General features: G+C 38.7%; 2 protein-coding genes across 3 annotated transcripts in view; both read right to left on the reverse strand.

Moving 5' to 3' along the window:
* Window positions 1-598: 598 nt before the first annotated feature.
* Window positions 599-13577, reverse strand: pask (PAS domain containing serine/threonine kinase). Its single transcript, XM_074651119.1, has 21 exons — window positions 13227-13577; window positions 11730-11954; window positions 10402-10631; window positions 10134-10304; window positions 9918-10052; window positions 9619-9753; window positions 9180-9417; window positions 8033-8214; window positions 7814-7943; window positions 7291-7462; window positions 5115-5347; window positions 4720-4849; window positions 3979-4544; window positions 3750-3877; window positions 3475-3627; window positions 3243-3368; window positions 2954-3088; window positions 2665-2864; window positions 2145-2278; window positions 1863-2012; window positions 599-1552 (listed from the first exon to the last, which is right to left on the reverse strand). Exons 2-21 carry the CDS (start codon window positions 11935-11937, stop codon window positions 1377-1379), a joined length of 3732 nt encoding a protein of 1243 aa, XP_074507220.1. The 5' UTR covers window positions 11938-11954; window positions 13227-13577; the 3' UTR covers window positions 599-1376.
* A 1090-nt stretch (window positions 13578-14667) lies between these two features.
* kcnab1b (potassium voltage-gated channel subfamily A regulatory beta subunit 1b) overlaps window positions 14668-18082 on the reverse strand; it is a 42505-nt gene continuing 39090 nt past the window's right edge. For both annotated transcript variants that reach the window (XM_074651188.1, XM_074651187.1), the window contains 5 exons: window positions 17169-17289; window positions 16450-16544; window positions 16189-16309; window positions 15966-16054; window positions 14668-15856 (listed from right to left, as the gene is read on the reverse strand). In XM_074651188.1, coding sequence (XP_074507289.1) covers window positions 15767-15856; window positions 15966-16054; window positions 16189-16309; window positions 16450-16544; window positions 17169-17289 — 516 coding nt within the window. In that variant the 3' untranslated portion in view covers window positions 14668-15766. The remainder of the gene's footprint in view (window positions 15857-15965; window positions 16055-16188; window positions 16310-16449; window positions 16545-17168; window positions 17290-18082) is intronic.

Below are 18082 nucleotides of genomic sequence, written 5' to 3' on the forward strand. Positions count from 1 at the left end.
TTTTTGAACTCTATTCTTTCTTTTTATCATTATTACTATTATTTATTTTCTTAATTTTATTTAAATTTTGAATGTTGAAGTTGTTTTCTCTAGAGTACTTAATGAATTTGTCTATAAGCTCATCTACTTAAAAATTGGTTTATAAACTATTGTAATTACGAACTGTAAATTGCATATATGAAACGAACCTTGAAAAAATAAAGTATATAAAAATAGAATGAACATATTCAGATGGTATGTTGGTTTGAGGTGTAGTTTTCGAGTGTTTGTTTTTTAAGAGAAGATACTTCTATTTTACCTATATTGTTATGAGCTGAGAAACACAAAATGTTTATTCTATAATATACATATATACCTACAACAATTTCATCATTTATTTGTGCATATACCTACAAGTTATATGGTAGAATATTGCTGATTGTTAAGTATTTTAACTGACGTTGACACGCAGTATTTGTAATGTTAGGTTTCCCCCAAGATTTCTAACGTGAAATACAATTTAAAGTGGGTTTTTTTCTGCAGTTTGAATCAGTCAGGTCAAGCAGCTGTTGCCCAAGCTATCTGGTACCTCACCATGTGAAAAACTGCAACGTGAAACTGTTTTATTGCACTGCAATTTAATGATTTACTGTGTTCACTGGCTGCATAAAGAATATAAAATTCAAATACATTTACAATGTTTGCATGACAAACAAAAACTTTCTACAGTTTTGATCAACAGGCAGTTTTTCAATTGTATAAAAAGGAGCATTACATTTGTGGACAAATATTTATTCATGTATAAAAATAAATAGATAAAATATTGTAAATATACTTACAATTTTTAATTAAAACCTCAAGATTAAAATCATGAACATAAAACAGACATTTGTTAATCAAAAGCTGGATCATTAAAACAATTCCCTTCAACTTCAATCAAACTGTGTGGTTTCTCTGACGTAAACAACTCAAGGTTGTGGTCATTTTCTGGGGTTTTGGTGGCAAAGCTGGATCCCTGTGAACAATTACTATGATGCTTAAAATTTTCCCTAAATCCAAAGAATAAATAAAATACATAATATAAAAGGGAAAAAAACTGCTACATCATGATGCATTTGCTTTGTGTTGAACTCAGCAATTACAAATATGTCAAACAAGCACATCTTGACCAACAACAGCTTGACAATGATATCCATTACACTTGGCAGCAAGCTGTGTATACTTAAAAGGCAAAGGTCCATTTGTCTCTAAAAGACTTCTGTCTAGACGGTAGTGTTTGGCCTTGGACTAAGACAAGGTTCCTTTTTCTTATTTTGCACTTCATGTCCTCTTTGCACTGCTGCACACTAAATGTTGGACGGATAGTTGGCATAAAAAAATAAAATAAAAATCAGTCTTTAATCTTCATGGAGGTACTTCTGAAGCTCTGTTTCCAGGGCCACCATTGACAACCTGTCATCCTCATCTTCCTCCTCCTCCTCCTCATCATCAGGAAGAGTCTCATCATGTTCATCCGGGAACAAGCCTTGCCTGACAAACACTTTAGGACTGGGCTCCTGGTGCGGTGGTGAGCCTGTTAAAGGAAGAGAGGGTCCTAAGTACATGAGCTGTCACTGCCTTCAGTTTGGTAACGTCTACAAAATATCCACCAATGACTTATGTGTATTTTAGAACAACTAAAATGTAAAACCATATGGGTTATTGAAGTCCAGTACAAAAACATTTAGACTACAGCCACCAGCAGTCAAAACAAAGCTTAATTACCTAAGGCAAGTTAGCAGCTTTTTAAACACACTGCACCTTTAATTACAGGTGGAGCTCCATAATATCTGAAGTGGAAAACATGGCTTGTCAGTCTAACTCTAGTGTTTAAGAGTACTCACAGTAGCTCTGATTTGGAGGGACCACCTCTGTCCAGCTGTACTCTGCCAATGAGATGGGCTGGCTGATCCAGGACTGCAGCAGCAGCTCGTCCAGAGTCATTCTCTGAGTGGGATCAGGGTGCAGCAGCCCACATAACACATCATGCAGGTCTGAAAGTGTGTGTACATAGAGACATTTCAGCACAGAGTTGTATAAAAAAAAAAGGAAACTGAAAGTGTAATTTTTCTGTGTGACAGTCAATTAAAACTATTTGCAGCCACCAGCAAAGAGCAGCAGTATACCCGGAGAGAGGAGGAACGGGGGCTTTAGTTTGGCATCCAGGATCTCCTCAACACCACAGAAAGGGTTCTCACTGAATAGCAGAGTGTAGAGCAACACACCAAGAGACCACATCTCCAGCTCTGGACCCTCATAGCTACAATAGAACAATGAGACAAACAAAAATTCAAATAAGCTTTTACTGGGCAATATGGGAAACATGGCAGCATTTTATTCACCAGTTAATTTCAGGGTCAGTGTACAGCTTTGAAACTTTACGATCAACATTTCCTTGCTGCTACATATAGTTTAATTGTACGTCGTAAAGGTTAATGGGTCATAAAAGTGATACAGAACTGGTAAACAGCACTCTTACTTAGATTCTGCTTTAATGATTTGAGTGAGCTGTGTAATCACACAGACAGTTATTCCCCATTTAAACTAAACCATCTATAAAAAAGGGGACCAATATGAAATTTCCTATTTGTTGCTAAATGAAAAAGAACAAATACCACTCGTCATTCTCAGGTATTATGTACTTACGGATTTCCCTGAAGCACCTCCGGGGAGCAGTACTCCAGTGTGCCACAGAAATTGTAAAAGAACTTCCTGGGAGCCATCATGGCAGCGGAGCCGAAGTCTATCAGTCGAATGTGGAAACATTTGTCAATGATGATGTTCTCATCTTTTATGTCCCTGTGTAGGATGTCCTTAGACCTCAGATAGAAGACAGCGGCCACCAGCTGGGAAGACACAGAACCCGCCAGTTTAACAAAGAACAAATGAACGCTTCACACTTCATCATGTGTATTTTCTTGCCCATGTTACATACCTGTCTAAAGATGTAGCTGGCCAGGGGCTCATCCAGCCTCGGCTGCATGTCTATGAACTCAAAAAGGTCCAAGCCATCTCCATGTTTCTCCATCACCATCTGGAAGTAACTCCCATTCTCAAACACCTCCAGCACCTAGTGGCACACACGCACATACATACATATGGGATGAGCAAAATAATGTATCATAATAAATGAAGGTTTTTACAACATTGTTGTTCATTGCTTTGCTTCCAGGCGGTAACCCGAACTATCCCTTTATAAGGCTCTGATGAGGCAACCCAGTTACCTTGACTATGTTGTGGTGCTGTACTCGTGTCAGTATGGCGATCTCTTGGCTGACCCGTCCCAGCATGGGATCATCTACCCAGGAGTCACTCACTATCCTGGCCTTGCTAATGAACTTCACTACCACCTGCACATTTTTAAAAAAATAGAGCAAAAGAGGCCACGTCATCACAACAATCATATTACTCCCACAAATAGGATATGTTTTGTCATTAATGAAAATGTTTTCTTACTTCCATTCCATCACAGCGCTTTATTGCCTTCCAGACAAAACCAAAGGCTCCTTTACCCACAGCTTTAAGAGGCTGATACTCCTCTTCAAACTGCCCGTCGCAGGCTCGAGACTGCTCCAGATCCATGGTGGAGTGTAACACCTCACCAATCCTCTAAAGGAAGGAAGGAAGGAGTACAGAATGATGACTTGAAAGCAGAACAGCAATTTTCATATTTTGATAGATACAGTATGTGTCATACTAATTCAGTATGAAAGATCTTTACTGCCACTGACCTCTCCTAGACTTGCTCCTGATTGGTTGAGCAGTGCTCTATCTGTTTGCAATAGTGGCCTACTCATCCACACACAGAACATGGAGCTTCCATCGGGGAGGTCAGACCTACACACATCACACTGCACATCTGGACAGAAAATAAGGTACTGGTTAAAGTTTGTTTGCTTTATGTAACACAATGTGTCAATTTTTTGAGGGAAACAGATTAACAGTTGTAGTAGTACCAACCTACTCTGGTGCCATCTCTGTGGTACGCGGTTCCTTCGTATCGCCCCTCCAGTATCTGGGTAGAGTCTGAGGACGGGGTGTGTCCATTCTCCTTCTGTTTCTTAGGAGTAGATGTGGCAGGAATGTCCGTCATTGATTGAATCCCACCAAACTCTTGGCTTTTTTCTTTATGAATCGAAGAGATGGCTGCCCACTGATCCTGCTCGCCCTGGTCGTTTTCTACTTGCTCTTCAGTTGAGCCGTTTCTGGCCTCTACACCAGTCTCAACAGACGTAGCTTCCAGGACAGATTCTACCACGCATGGGGAGGGTGTACGCAGGAGCTCAGCTGTATCGCAGGACATCATGGAGTGTTGGTTGTCATCATTGTACCCTCCGCCGCTGAGAAGCTCTGCACTACTGCTCAGATCGAGGTCGGCAAGGGCCCGGGTCACCAGATCACCGTTGCTGTTGAGGTCCAGGAAGCAGCTGGCCGAGTCCACTATGTGTGCTGAACGAGAGTACTCTGCCTGGCCTGGATCAGATCCACCATGGCCGGCAAAGTTTTCACAGAAGCCAGAGGACGATCTGGGAAATTGAGTTTTAATAAACTGATGACAAAGAACAGCAACAGATGGCACTAGATTGGCGAATCTTTCCATAACAAAAAAAATCTGATTTTATTATTTTATCAAAAGGAGGTTGTGAGGAATGTTTGTAGTTTTCTTTCCAAACTCAATGTGGCATGCCAATCTACCCTCACCTGCTCTCCAGTGAGATGACCTCAAAGCTGGAGTTTTGGAGGACAGAGGCACATGAGCGGTGGTCTTTGCCTACGTCAGTTGAGGTGCCACCCACCCTGCCAGCAGCATGTCCATTCTGTCTGGGAATGTCTGAGGACAACAACAACAACAACAACAAAAAACACAGAAATGCTCAATACAGTTTCTCAAAGACTGTGCTTTTAATGTCATTTCTCACTGTAAGCATGAAAACACTCCACACAATATGAAATCTTTACATACACATACAGTATATATATATATACTGTATGTGTATGTATATATAATTCAGTTTAGTTTTTGGTTTACAAGGAAGAGCTACAAATAAATGATTATGAAAAAAAACAAAATCTACAACAGCTGAGCTGCATCATACCTGGTATAATCTTGATGGCAGGTTGATTATTTTTAGGAACTGTACTGCCTAGCTGCTGCTCTCTGTTATGGCGTGGTGGTTTAGTGGGAACGACGCAGTAGGTCTCTTCTTCTGGAGGTTCGACCCAGGCAAATGTCTTGAGGAGTGCCTGAGTGGAATCAGCACTGTCTAGCTGGCTAATGCAAAGAGCAACCTGGGCTGCCTCCTCCATCAGCTCTGTAGTGTCATCAGCCCTGAGGAAACAATGGCTGGATTTTAATATAAGTCAATCAGCCAATCAGGCTCAAATAAGAATGTAACGATCATATTATAAAAAGGGAAAAAATCTGGTACGAGATGTTTTGTGAAAAATCTTTTTGTGATCAAACATGTGCACATTCAGAATGAATGTTTAAACCTTTTGCAGATGTTGCTTATAATCAGTGTGTTCATATATTTCTGACACAAGAAAACCACAAGTCCCTCAAGATTTCTTTTTCCTTGTGGGAGAATGAGGACACAAAAATGATCTATTGTGAATGTCACATTTAGTGATCATCACTTCTTGTGTAGAAGGAATTAAAACTCATTGAATATACAGTAGGACTTAAGCAAGCATAACTGTAAACAAGCCGATATGAAGTTGTAGGAGTAGTTTTTTAAGCTGATAATGTTTTCCCAAGGCTCTCAGCCAGTTGATGCATGCTCTTGTCTGTTTGGCTGTAACCAAAGTTCAACATGATTAAAACGTTGTAGTGTAGTCAAACTTATGATAAAGAAGGTTCTCAACGAATAATTAATGTATTAATTATAACTGTTTGAAGACCTTAATTATGCATCATTCATCGAAATGCAAGGGTGATTTTATCAACACCATGGGACATTAATTTCTCTTGGTAATGTAGTCAATGACTGATAAAAATCATGTATAAGACTACAGTGAAGTGCCAAGGAGCTGAACATTCACATTTTTTTAAGTCTGAGCTAGGAACTTAAATGTGAAAACAATACACCTTTTAATCTTAGTAGGTTGTTGCTTTAATAAACACAATGTTGCATTTAACATCTTACTTTATTCAGCTCGACTCTCCTAAATTCCCCCTACTTAAAACAGCCTGTGTTGAAACTTTTTATTTTAGTATTTCTGTGCTTAACATGACATAACTAATGAATGGGCTAATTAGCCGACTAATAAAATGATGATCTAATAATCAAACTATGTAAACACCCATAAACTTGAACACAATGATATAGCTTATAACAGTCTGTAACGGTGTCAATAGCGCGAGTGGTAACGTTGATGAACTTGAATAAACTCTTATTGGAAGAAATTTATGATTCATTTTTTTTAATATACTTTTTTCATATTTATAAATGATCCAAGGGCCAGAATTAGGTTGTTAAAGGGCTGGATTTGACCCACGGGCTGCCAATTGAATAGGTCCGCACTACAGCAATACCATAGTAATATGTATGTCACAAGTATTTCTATGGGGGAACAAAATTTCATTCAAGCCCTTGATGCCTCTCACTCATCTCCTTCACTAAACCTGAGAGTTGGATAAGTCACTATATATTATAAATTAAGATATCTTTTTGACCAAATATGCTGTGACATTATTTGTCCAGCAGATGGCAAAAGAGAGGAGCATTAATATATCGTAAATGTATTCTGAAATCTTCATCTTCCTCCACTCTCACATTCAGGCCAATTTGATCTGCTTATGTTGTTTGGTTACGAAAGACTGAGACTGATCCCAGGTTACAACATCTAAACAATTCAGATCCATACTTTGCGCAGAAAAAAATCAAAACAAAGATTAACCGTCACTGAAAGAGTGTTTTAGTGTCTCTACTGGCTTGTTATATACACAGAGAGGGCATCAGGATCGACCGTAGAATTGTTGTGTTTTCATATTTACTGCCAGGCACATTAAATATACATGCAGTCTGCTGCTTTTAGGTCCCTGGATAATGCTACAGCAGCTTTTGTCTGGTCCATTATTTGTGAAAATACAAAGCATACAAAGATTTGGTCTGTTATTAATTCTAATGTCTGCTGGCATAAAAGTTTCTGTGCAGGTTAAACACGCTCACATTCAAGAAGTTTATTATCCTCTGGTAATATGAAGTCATTGAGTTCTTGAGTAAAAACATTCAGGTGGCTTATGATAAGGACATGGGGATTGCTACTTACATAACCACTCTTGTGGAGGTGACAGCAGGAGCAGAAAGGGTAGACAAACCGCTGCCCGGTTTCTCCAGCCTGGTGCAGGTTCCAGTGAAGATCCTGCCTCTTCCTGTGGAGGTTCTTCCCAGGGCAGCCTGGTGCACCATGGCCATATCACCAGCCACCAGTGAGGAAGGGTCTAAGGATTGAGAAACAGAAGGAAAAGATTAAAGATTAAATCACATAGTGTGAACAAAATAGTACTGTGTGACAAGACGAAATAAAAACACAGAGTTAAAGAACAGAGCAGCAGCATTGGCATGAAGGGACACCATTGTGAGGTGTATATGGGGGAAAGCCAGGTTGGACAGATAAGACAAATCACATATTTTATACCATATAAACCCGTGATTTACCACAGTTTAGACCAGGGGTTTTGAAAGTCTGACACTGTGCCTGTTTGAAAACCTCTGGTTTAGACTAATCACTGCAAGTGGGTTTTAAAAAAGCTGCCATCTTGTACACATCACAAATACATTCAAATGCTCACCGGATTTCCCTGATATTTTGGATGAGGCTGTACTTTTATTAACCTTTGCTTGAGAATCAGAGTAGGGGCTGGCCTTTCTTTCCGAGTCAGACATCCATCCATAGAAACCGGGCATCAGAAAAGTGACACTCTGTTGATGACAAATCAGCAGAAGACATTAAATGTGAGAGTTGGCATGTCAATCCAAACAGCCTCGTTCAGCCGGTCATGTCGGCTAACCTTTCTCAGCAGCTCGTCCCTGTTGTAGCCAAACAGACTGAGGGCCAGGTGGTTGTGGATGCTGTAGATGGAGCCGTCGGGGTGGAGCAGCAGGAGACCGCTCAGAGGAGCAAACACCCAAACTGTTCCAGAGTACTCCAGTGCAGGGCTGGGGGAGAGGACGATGCTGTCCACTTTCACTCCTATAAAGCACAATTAGTTACTAAATTACAGTATATGATGAATAACATGTTTTAGGGTACATAGTTTTACCCTATATGATTATTTTGGATAATTTTATTGGTTAAACCAGCAAATATCAAATTGTTTTGAAGATACAATTCAACTAATACACACTTCAGGGGGTAGACATGAAAACACTTAATGAAAGAGAAAATGAACACTAAAAGTGGCTAAACTTTCATTGTAAGTACTATATATGGTCAAAATGGTTCTGCATCAGTGTGATACTGACTGATCAGTATTTGCCAACTTTTACTATCCCGTGAAAACCTCCAAAAGGTCAATTTTTCATGACCTAAAAAAACAGCCCTGATTTTACTTTTGTGACGATGCAGTTTTCAGATCCAATGTGTTTTTCAATTGTTTATTTAGCTTAAAGTGGCAGTAGGCTTCATATTTTTTGGAATCATTGGGCAAAAATTCCATAATAACCTTTCAGCATATTGTAATTCAAGTGTTCTGAGAGACAATTAGACTTCTGCACCTCCTCATGGCTCTAAATCTAAATCTATCCCGTGACGGGAGACTTTGACCATTCACAGGTCATTTCATTGAGAGAGCGTTCCTATTGGCTGTGCTCCGGTGATGTGACCAGAACAGATTTCACAATGGCGGTCGCAGGAACAAACTTTCTCATTTGACAGCTAAACCGTGCACTACAAGATGATTCTAAAAACATTTGAGGAGAGAAATAGGCATTAACGTAACATAATATTGATTCATATTTCATCAGCGCGGCCTAGTTTGACCGTTTGGTCGGAGTTCGCGAGTGATTTTTCTTTTATTTTTTTCTTACTCTAAAAGGTTTAAGAGTATATATAACGCAGGATGTTCAGTTTCACAGAATAATATTGGGTGTTTTTTAATCCCCCTCTGACCTAGCATAACGTCCCAGCCTCTTTAAAAAAACAACTAAACACCTTACCAGAGGATGGCTCTCCAGGGTTTGAGGCTTCAGACTTGTATAAAGAGGAGGTGTGAGGAGAGCACGGCTGACTGTCTTGTGCATCTGATCTTTCAAGACTATCTGATGGGCAGGTGCAATCAGTCCCATAGCTTTGGTGTTGGGGCCTCCCACACACCACTGCCCCCTGAAGTTTGACACACAGCGGTACTGATGCACCCCCTCTGCTTTTACCACACACTCTCTGAACCCTCAGCATCTGAAAGAAAGAAGGAAAAGCAAAGTCAAAGATGACAGACTTACAGAAATACCTGAGCTTAAAATGTTGTGGGGTTTCTTTTCTCTGTTGTCCTGAACTGTCTAAGAAGCACATTGGTAACCAGAAAGATGAAAGCAAAGCTTAAAAAAAGGGAGCTTTCCTTAGCTGAGTGGGACAGTTTTGGCTGTAGAGTGTGCTTACTTTGGGCAACGCATTACTGTGCAGGGGGATTTGTAAAGAGGGGATTAGCTCCTTCACAGACACCCCTTTTAACTCGTCAGGATGGTGGTATCCATGGAGATGGGCAAACGCCACGTCACAGGTTAGGATACTGCCCTAGAAATGAAATCAAAAGTGTAACATAAAATTGTTTTAATGGGTAAGGAAATGGTCATATAACCCAGTAGCATGTATTTGAAGAAAGCAGAAATTCTCATGAAAAATGCAAAAAAGAAAAGAGAAATCCCACTCCCGAGGCTGCTAAATAATGATGTACTTACGTCTTGTGAAAAGGACAGACTGGCTGATACCCTTTCAACACTTTCCATCATGACAAGCCAGTGCTCTTCATTTTGTGACTGTCTGTAGGTACATACTGACACAGGCACCTCTCCAGATAATGTCACAACATCCACCTACAGAAAAAGTAGCACATTAAACATACAAAAGAAAAAACACTCTTAATTTCCAAGTTTTTTAGTCGGCATATTTCATACCACTTTTCCAGACACAGCCACAACAGTTCCATCCACTAGTGGAAAATTTTCTTCCAATGCTTCTTCCAGGACCTGACTGGTTTTATTCAAGAAACAGGACAGCTTTTTTCCAATCAGCTCCTCGGTGGTGCACTCAAACAGTTTGAAGGCCTGTTCGTTTGCTGTCAAAATCTGAAAAATTAAGATAAAACACATTTACAGCGTATGCTCTAGTTGCTGACCAATTCTGCTCAGTTGCCACAGCTCTCATTAAGCACACACACAGTACCTCTCTGGTTTTATGGTCGACTGTAAGAATGACTTTGTTTGGGTTGAGGGCAGACGGAGATCCAGACAGGCCAAAATCTCCAGAGATTAGTTGACTGAACAAGCTTTCTTCTGTCTCTGACATAGTGGGCGGGTGTGGCAGGGAGACAGCAGAAACCTGGGAGCCAGGATGCAAGCTAGAGATTTGGAGGTTTCTTGTTGCAACAGAAGTGCAAATATCAAAATTTTCACCTGTAAGCAAAAAATCAAGGGACAGACATTTAAAAAAACAGGCACTTTCTCTCACCCTCATCCTCACAATTAAACCTGCACTAGGCAGAAAGTTTTTGGCATTATTGGGCAAATTTTTTTCCATAATAACCTTTCAGCATATTGTAATTCAAGTGCTCTGAGAGAAAACTTCTGATTAGACTTCTGCACCTCCTCATGGCTCTGTTTTCAGGCTTTAAAAAAATCTTGCCGCGGGAGACTTTGGCCAATCACAGGTCATTTCAGAGAGAGAGAGCGTTCCTATTGGCTGTTCATTCAACGGAGGCAGCTGTTAACCACTCCTAAACTCCGATTAAACGGTCAAACTAGGCAGCGCAAATATGAATCAATATTCTGTTACTGTAATGCCTATTTCTCCCCTCAAATGTTTTCAGAAACATCTTGTAGTGTACTGTTTAGCTGTAAAATGAGAATGCTTGCTCCGGCTGGTGAGCGGTGCTTGGTATTTCCTCAACTGATCTCAACATGGCTGCCGGGTCACAAACTTAGCAGTTAAACGGTTAAATATTAACATCCCTAATTTGAGGCGAGAAATAGGCATTAAAATATCAGAATATTGATTCATATTTGATCAGCGCTGCCTAGTTTGACCGTTTGATCGGAGTTCGCGAGTGATTGACAGCTGCTCAGAGACGGCAGGCTCCAGCTCGGCTTTGATTGGTTGTTTTCCTCCGGTCTGTGAAATCTTGCAGATGCCGTTAGGAGCACCGGAGGACACAGAGGAGCATGCTTTTTTTCTCAGATTACCTGTCTCATTCACTACTGTCAGGATTTAGTGACCGTTTTATAAAAATAACTTATTTTTTTTTTTTTAAATCATATTTGCTCGAATTCTACCCACTGCTGCAACTAATTATTTTCATATTAGCCCAAGATGACTTCTTTAAACGGCTTATTTCGTCCAAAAAATAGTCCCAAACTCAAATATAGTCAACTTACTTTCATCAAAGAAAAACAGCAGATATAAATGTGGTCATTTTTCGATTGATACATTGTTTAAAGGTTAATCAATTATCAAAACTGGGCAGACTAACACACAATTACAACAGTTACACTCACCGCTCAAGGAACCAAGATGATAACGACGTTGCAATGCCCGACGGCTCTTCTTGTACACCGGTCTCTGGGTACATGGGTAGGACTTATTCAGGTCAAAGTCATCCTCCAGGAGTTCAGAGGTGAGGTCGGGCACCACACAGATAGTGTCTCCTTTAACTCTGCTGCTGTGGCTCACCCCAAAATCAGCCTCAGTCAACAACAGCGACATTGCTGTTAGTTATCCAGCTGAGATATAGAGAGAATTAATGGATTGCAGCATTATGCGTTTACAGATTAGCTAGGTCAGGGGTCAGCAACCTTTACTATCAAAACAGCCATTTTAGGCAACAAAAAAAAAATCTGCCTGGAGCCGCAAAACATTTGAGCATTGTGATGAAAGTAACACAGTTTATAGTCTAAGTATATAGTATATAAGTCTAATGCAGTGAGGGCCAAAGTGCAAATGTACGATGGAGTATTAGGGCCACATTGAGGTGAAAAACATCTGAGATTTTGAGAAAAAGGTCATAACTTTACGAAAAAAAGTCGTAATATAATGAGAATTAGGTCATTACTTTACAAGAATAAAGTCATAGCTTTACGAAAAATGTTTTGTAATATTACGAGAATAAAGTCATAACTTTCTGAAAAAAAATCGTAAAATTAAGAGAATAAAGTAGTAAAAAGTAGTACAAAATTGAATAAAACTTAAAATTACTACTTTATAATATTACGACTTTTTTGTCTCGTAAACCTATGAATTTATTCTCGTAATATGACTTTTTTCTCGTAATATTATGACTTTATTCTCGTAAAATTATGAATTTTTTCTCGTAATATTATGACTTTATTCTCGTAAACCTATGAATTTATTCTAGTAATATTATGACTTTATTCTCTTAATATTATGAATTTATTCTCGTAAAATTATGAATTTTTTCTCGTAATATTATGAATTTTTTCTCGTAATATGACTTTTTTCTCGTAATATTATGACTATTCTCGTAATATTATTACTTTTTTCTCGTAATTTTATGAATTTATTCTCGTAAACCTATGAATTTATTCTCGTAATATTATTACTTTTTTCTCGTAATTTTATGAATTTATTCTCGTAAACCTATGAATTTATTCTCGTAATATTATGACTTTATTCTCGTAAAATTATGACTTTATTCTCTTAATATTATGACTTTATTCTCGTAATTTCAGCTTTATTTTCCCCCTCAATGTTGTCCTAATACTCCGTCGTACCATCGTACCATAGAACCTACAACAATGATAAATAAAAACAAAAAATGTAAACAAAAAACTGTTATTCATTTCCATGTTTATAAATCCACAGGGAGCCACTGAAGAGGAGCTAAAGAGCTGCAGGTTGCTTAGAGACCCCTGAACTAGGTTCAGCTAACAGAGACATGTACAATCTTCAAATACCCGAGCAACTCAAATGTTATCAATATAGATAACATTTGAGTTGCTCAGGTATTTGAAGATTAGGTCCAAAACAACACTCACCCCGTAGAAGCCGTAGAAAGGAAACTGTGCGGCTTGACAAAGCTAGTTTCAGTTGACGCTAGTTGACAAGGTAACGTGACCTCCCCTGAGCTATCTGGCTAACTAGCCGTGTGCTAACGTTACAAACACAACGAAGCCGTGCGGTGTTTCCTTCTTTCGCTGCAGTTTCAACGCCTTTATTACCGAGTTAACGTTACCGTGGCGTTAGCACAACCTCGACACCATTCCTGCAGGCTAGTTAAGGAAAAAGAGAAGATATTATTTACACTATTTCACTTCGTCCTGCTGTAGTTTAGTTTTATAAACCGCGGGCTTCGAGGAGCGGCAGCTGACTGAGTAGAAACCAGGAAGTAACCCGTGAGAGCCAATCAGATCTCACGCCTATAAACGAGAGAGCACCTCATTGGCTGATTCACCCGGAAACGCTCGTCTTTGTTTCCATGGAAACCATGTTACAAAAACAACAACAAAATAAAATAATTATCAAATAATAATCATAATAAATAATAATAATAATAATAATAATAATAATAATAATAATAATAATAATAATAATAATATAATAATACATAATTCACACATTATTTTTTTTAAAAACATTTATTATAGAGCTCGTTAACCTTAGAACATTTTAAAAATAATTTATCATCACATTTAATTAATGTCTAATGATCTTTTGATATGTTTAGATATATTTTCTTTTCTTCTGTACTGGATGTATTTCAATGTTTTTATTGGATTGTTTTCCAACAACAACAACAACAAGAAGTACACAAAATGTGCAAAAAAAAACCCTAACCAAACAGGTTAGTTTTTTTTGCACATTTTGTGTACTTCTTGTTGTTGTTTAACTTTTGTTGTATTTTTAAAATTATGTTAGTTTAGATCTTTCTTCCTTTTTTGTTATTGTTTTTTATTTCTCCTGGGGTTAGTGGGAGGTCCTTTGTATACGCCTGTGGCTTCTTGACCTCCCCTGACACATTTCTTGCTTTTTTTCATTGACTGGATTTTGTGCAGTTTTATATATGTGCAAATAAATAAATAAAATAAATAAAGATAAACAAGTCAAATAAATAATTCACACATTATTTTATTATAAGACAGGAAGACACAGACAAACCCCAACAGCAAACAGCAGTAACTACGGCAGAGTGTTTCAAGTCACGGGCTTTTTTTTACAATGTAACTCAGCAACCAAATAAGTCTACTTTAGCTTTGTTATTTCAATTCGTTAAGGGGCGAAAATTAGAAGGCATCCATAACATTAATAGAAAAATTACTATAGATCTTCTAAAACATATCACATGAGAATTATAAGATTTTTATTCTTATGTACAAATCTGATGAAGGAGGACACTAAAATACATGTTTATACAGACAGAACATAACAGAAAGATCATCCCATTATGTAAAACTGGCATCTGAGAGAAGTTGGATAAGAGTTCCCGGTGCAATGACTGCTTTTACTGAGTATCTTCATTAGCTACATGGCTTTTGTTTGTTAAATTCACAAGCTCCCACCAACTTCAACTAGACAAAAGTTTTAGCCACAACACAGACTGAAATTAAATGGATCAGACATCATCCTTACTGATAGAAAGTCTGGCATAGTCTAAATTAAAATGGGTTAAAGGGGCACAATAGGGAAGTACACTATGCTGTACTTTTGCATAAGTGAAAAATACAACACAAGGAGATGAAAAGCTCATTCTGACATAGCTGCTTAATGAGGAAAATATATATATAACAGTCAGTACAGATGTTTTGAAACATATTTCAGTTTAACTTAGCTCTCTTGGTTTTGGCGACAACATTGTGAGCAGAATTTCAGATAATCCAATACTGAAATAATTCATCATGTTGACAGGCCAGCTCCAGCTGCAATGGCAAGTGTAAGCATATCATCCAGTCTGCTGAGACCCAATTACACACGTCATCATTGATTTGTTTTCTTCACATCACAAACATCTAGTAGAGTTCTGTAACATTGGGTATATTTTTTTATACACCTAATCTGTTTTCATGTATTTACTGCACTGCCATGGTCGTATGTGATACTTGTGTGAGGCAATAAATGGCTCTTATGTTTTCTTTTCTTGATGCAATGACACCCTTATTCAGACAATTATGATTGTTTGTTAACCGTCACGTTAGTTGTCAATCAGATTGATTGTGCAGTGATCTATTTCTCCGTAATCTAATCTTATGCTTCTTTAAATTTGTGGTTCGGCAGCTTTTTGGAGCGGAAGAGAAGTTCGCTCCAGAAACCATCTGGCTGGATCTTCTAACTGTTGTTCAGTCCAGTGGCCGGCTGCTATAGCTCTAGCATGCATGTTTTTGTCAAGTAGCTCACTTTACGATAATGAGTACTGGTTGATCTTCATACAGACAAGGAGCCAAGCAGAACACTTTACACAGTCACACATACAGTCATACGCGCACACAAGCACAAGTTGGGCACGCACTTATGGTGCCATGGCTGTGAGAAGTGAGCTTTGAGAGGCTTTTTTGGAGCATAGTTCACTAAAACAGGGTCCAACCTAATGGTGGTAGTCCTTTTTACTGTGAGGACGGTTTCCCAGTATATGATCCACTTCTGTGGCAATGCCTGGTGTCATCTTTGGAATTACCTGCGGTGGACAAAACAAAGAAAAAAGCACACGATCAATGTTGTTAGACTGAACCAAATAATGAAATAAATATTCAGTATTTCTCAGGTTCAGGAAACGGTCTTCATACCTGAATGGCTCCCAGGTTCTCTGTTAGCTGGATTGGATTGGAGGATCCCAGCAGCACTGAGCTCACTCCCTCGTTCCTCAGGCACCAGGCTAAAGATCAGGGATATTACAGTTGTTATTATGGTATTAATGTATCAGACAGTATGTAGAGAAACACTGAGCAATATTTTATTTGTTCGCTCTCAGAGGAAAGGAAAGTTGAGGGTGTTCATATTGTCCCTTACCTATGGCTAGCTGCGGCAAAGTACAACCGACCTTCTCTGCGATATGAGTCAGGTCCTTTAGCTTGGCTTGTTGTTTTCTCCCATCCTCACTCATTATTTTCTCTCTCAACCACTGGTATGGCTAGAGGAGCAGTAAAAATCAGGCAGAAATAACATGAACCAGATTACGTTTAATTGTTGGTTTTGTACTTGCTGGATAAAAGTGAAAAGATTGGAACATATAGATATTAGGTAGGTGGGCAAAAGAAATTTAAGCTGTACCTTCATTGAGGCCCTGGAGGTTTCTGGGATGCCGTTCTCGTACTTTCCGGTGATGATTCCACAGGCCAAAGGAGACCAAGACACGACACCCACACCTGAGATGGAACAAGAGTCACTGAGCAACAGGGTACAAAATCTATCGCAGCCCTAAATCTATTCACAAAGGCTTGACTTCAGGAGAAACTTAAAATAGACCATGGGTGGCCAAACTACGGGGAATTTTTTTAAATAAACTAGAATATGGCTTGAGCGTATTTCAAATAAAAACAAATTGGAGTGTGTGTACATTGCACTTCTTAGTTTGAACACTAGATGTTGCTGCCATGTTGAACAACTACTTGACCTACATTAATTACTAGTCGATGAAAACATTTGATTAGGTAAACATAGCGGAATCGAAAAGACAGAAGCCAGCGAGTGAGTGACGGAAATTTCAGAAACGTTGGGAAAGTCAAAGGGAAGTGTGTTTGCTTAATTTGCGAGGAATCCGTTGCGGTGATGAAGGAGTACAATGTTGGAAGACATGAATATGAATCTAAACATCAGTCCCACACTTCGTACACCGGCACATGTGTTTTTCTGGTCGAGAAACGGTGATTTACTTGCAGTGTAACTGGTTGAAAACTAGACATTTACTATTGTTTAGCCTGCAACTCTTCAGATTTGCCTGTTTATGGCCCACAATCAAAAAAGTTGGACCATCCATGCTGTAGACTTACCTATCTTGTGGTAGAGCTCCGGCAGGTGAGATTCCACTTTGTCCCTCTGGAAGAAGTGATACTCTGCCTGCTCACACACCGGTGGAATTAGATTAAACTGCCTGGCCACAGAGTACGCTTCCTAATTGAATGTGAGGGAAAGAGGGAATAAAAAGAAAGGGGAGAAATGTTCATGAGATGAGGAACACGTGCAACACTGACCTTTCTGTCTAAAGAGTTTCTTTTTTTTCTTCTCCCACTGCTCTATGTATGGGATTTCAACATATCAGATCATTTTGGATTTCATTGTCCCCTTCTAAAGTACAAAGAAGTGCTGATAGCTTTGGTAGTGTGGGCAAAATGGATGTGCTCTATATCACTGGTTCCCAACCTGGGGGTCCCAACCCCCACTAGGGGTCACCAAAGCTTCACAGGGGGTCGCAAGGCCTTTTTGATTTTAAGAGTGTAAGACAACTTCTTTTAAAAACATACAGTATACATCTCTCAGCATTTCATTAATTTCTGTGAAGAAAACTAAATGAAATTGTTATTTTTAAAGTTTGGATTATTATTTAAGAGATAAACAGGATAAAGTCACAGTGAAAACCTGAACACAAGTCATATTCACAGACTCTTCCCTCTCTGCTAAACAGCCTCGTACTGCATTAGAAAAGTACGCAGTTAAAACAACAAAAGAACTAATAGAACAATGACCAAGCGTCGGGGAGAAGAAAACACTGAATTTGTCAAAAAAGAAGCATACAAAGTAGGTATGATTGTTAAAAAAATAATAATATTTTTTTTAATAAAATGAATAAATACATAAAACAGACAGAATTGGATTAAAAGTTGCTAAAAAATAACAGGAAAACTCATCTTTGATGCAATATTCACAGGGAATAATCTGCTCAAAATTCTTCCTAATTGCTCTTTTT

This window comes from Sebastes fasciatus, chromosome 11, assembly GCF_043250625.1.
Source record: "Sebastes fasciatus isolate fSebFas1 chromosome 11, fSebFas1.pri, whole genome shotgun sequence".
Lineage (NCBI taxonomy): Eukaryota > Metazoa > Chordata > Actinopteri > Perciformes > Sebastidae > Sebastes > Sebastes fasciatus.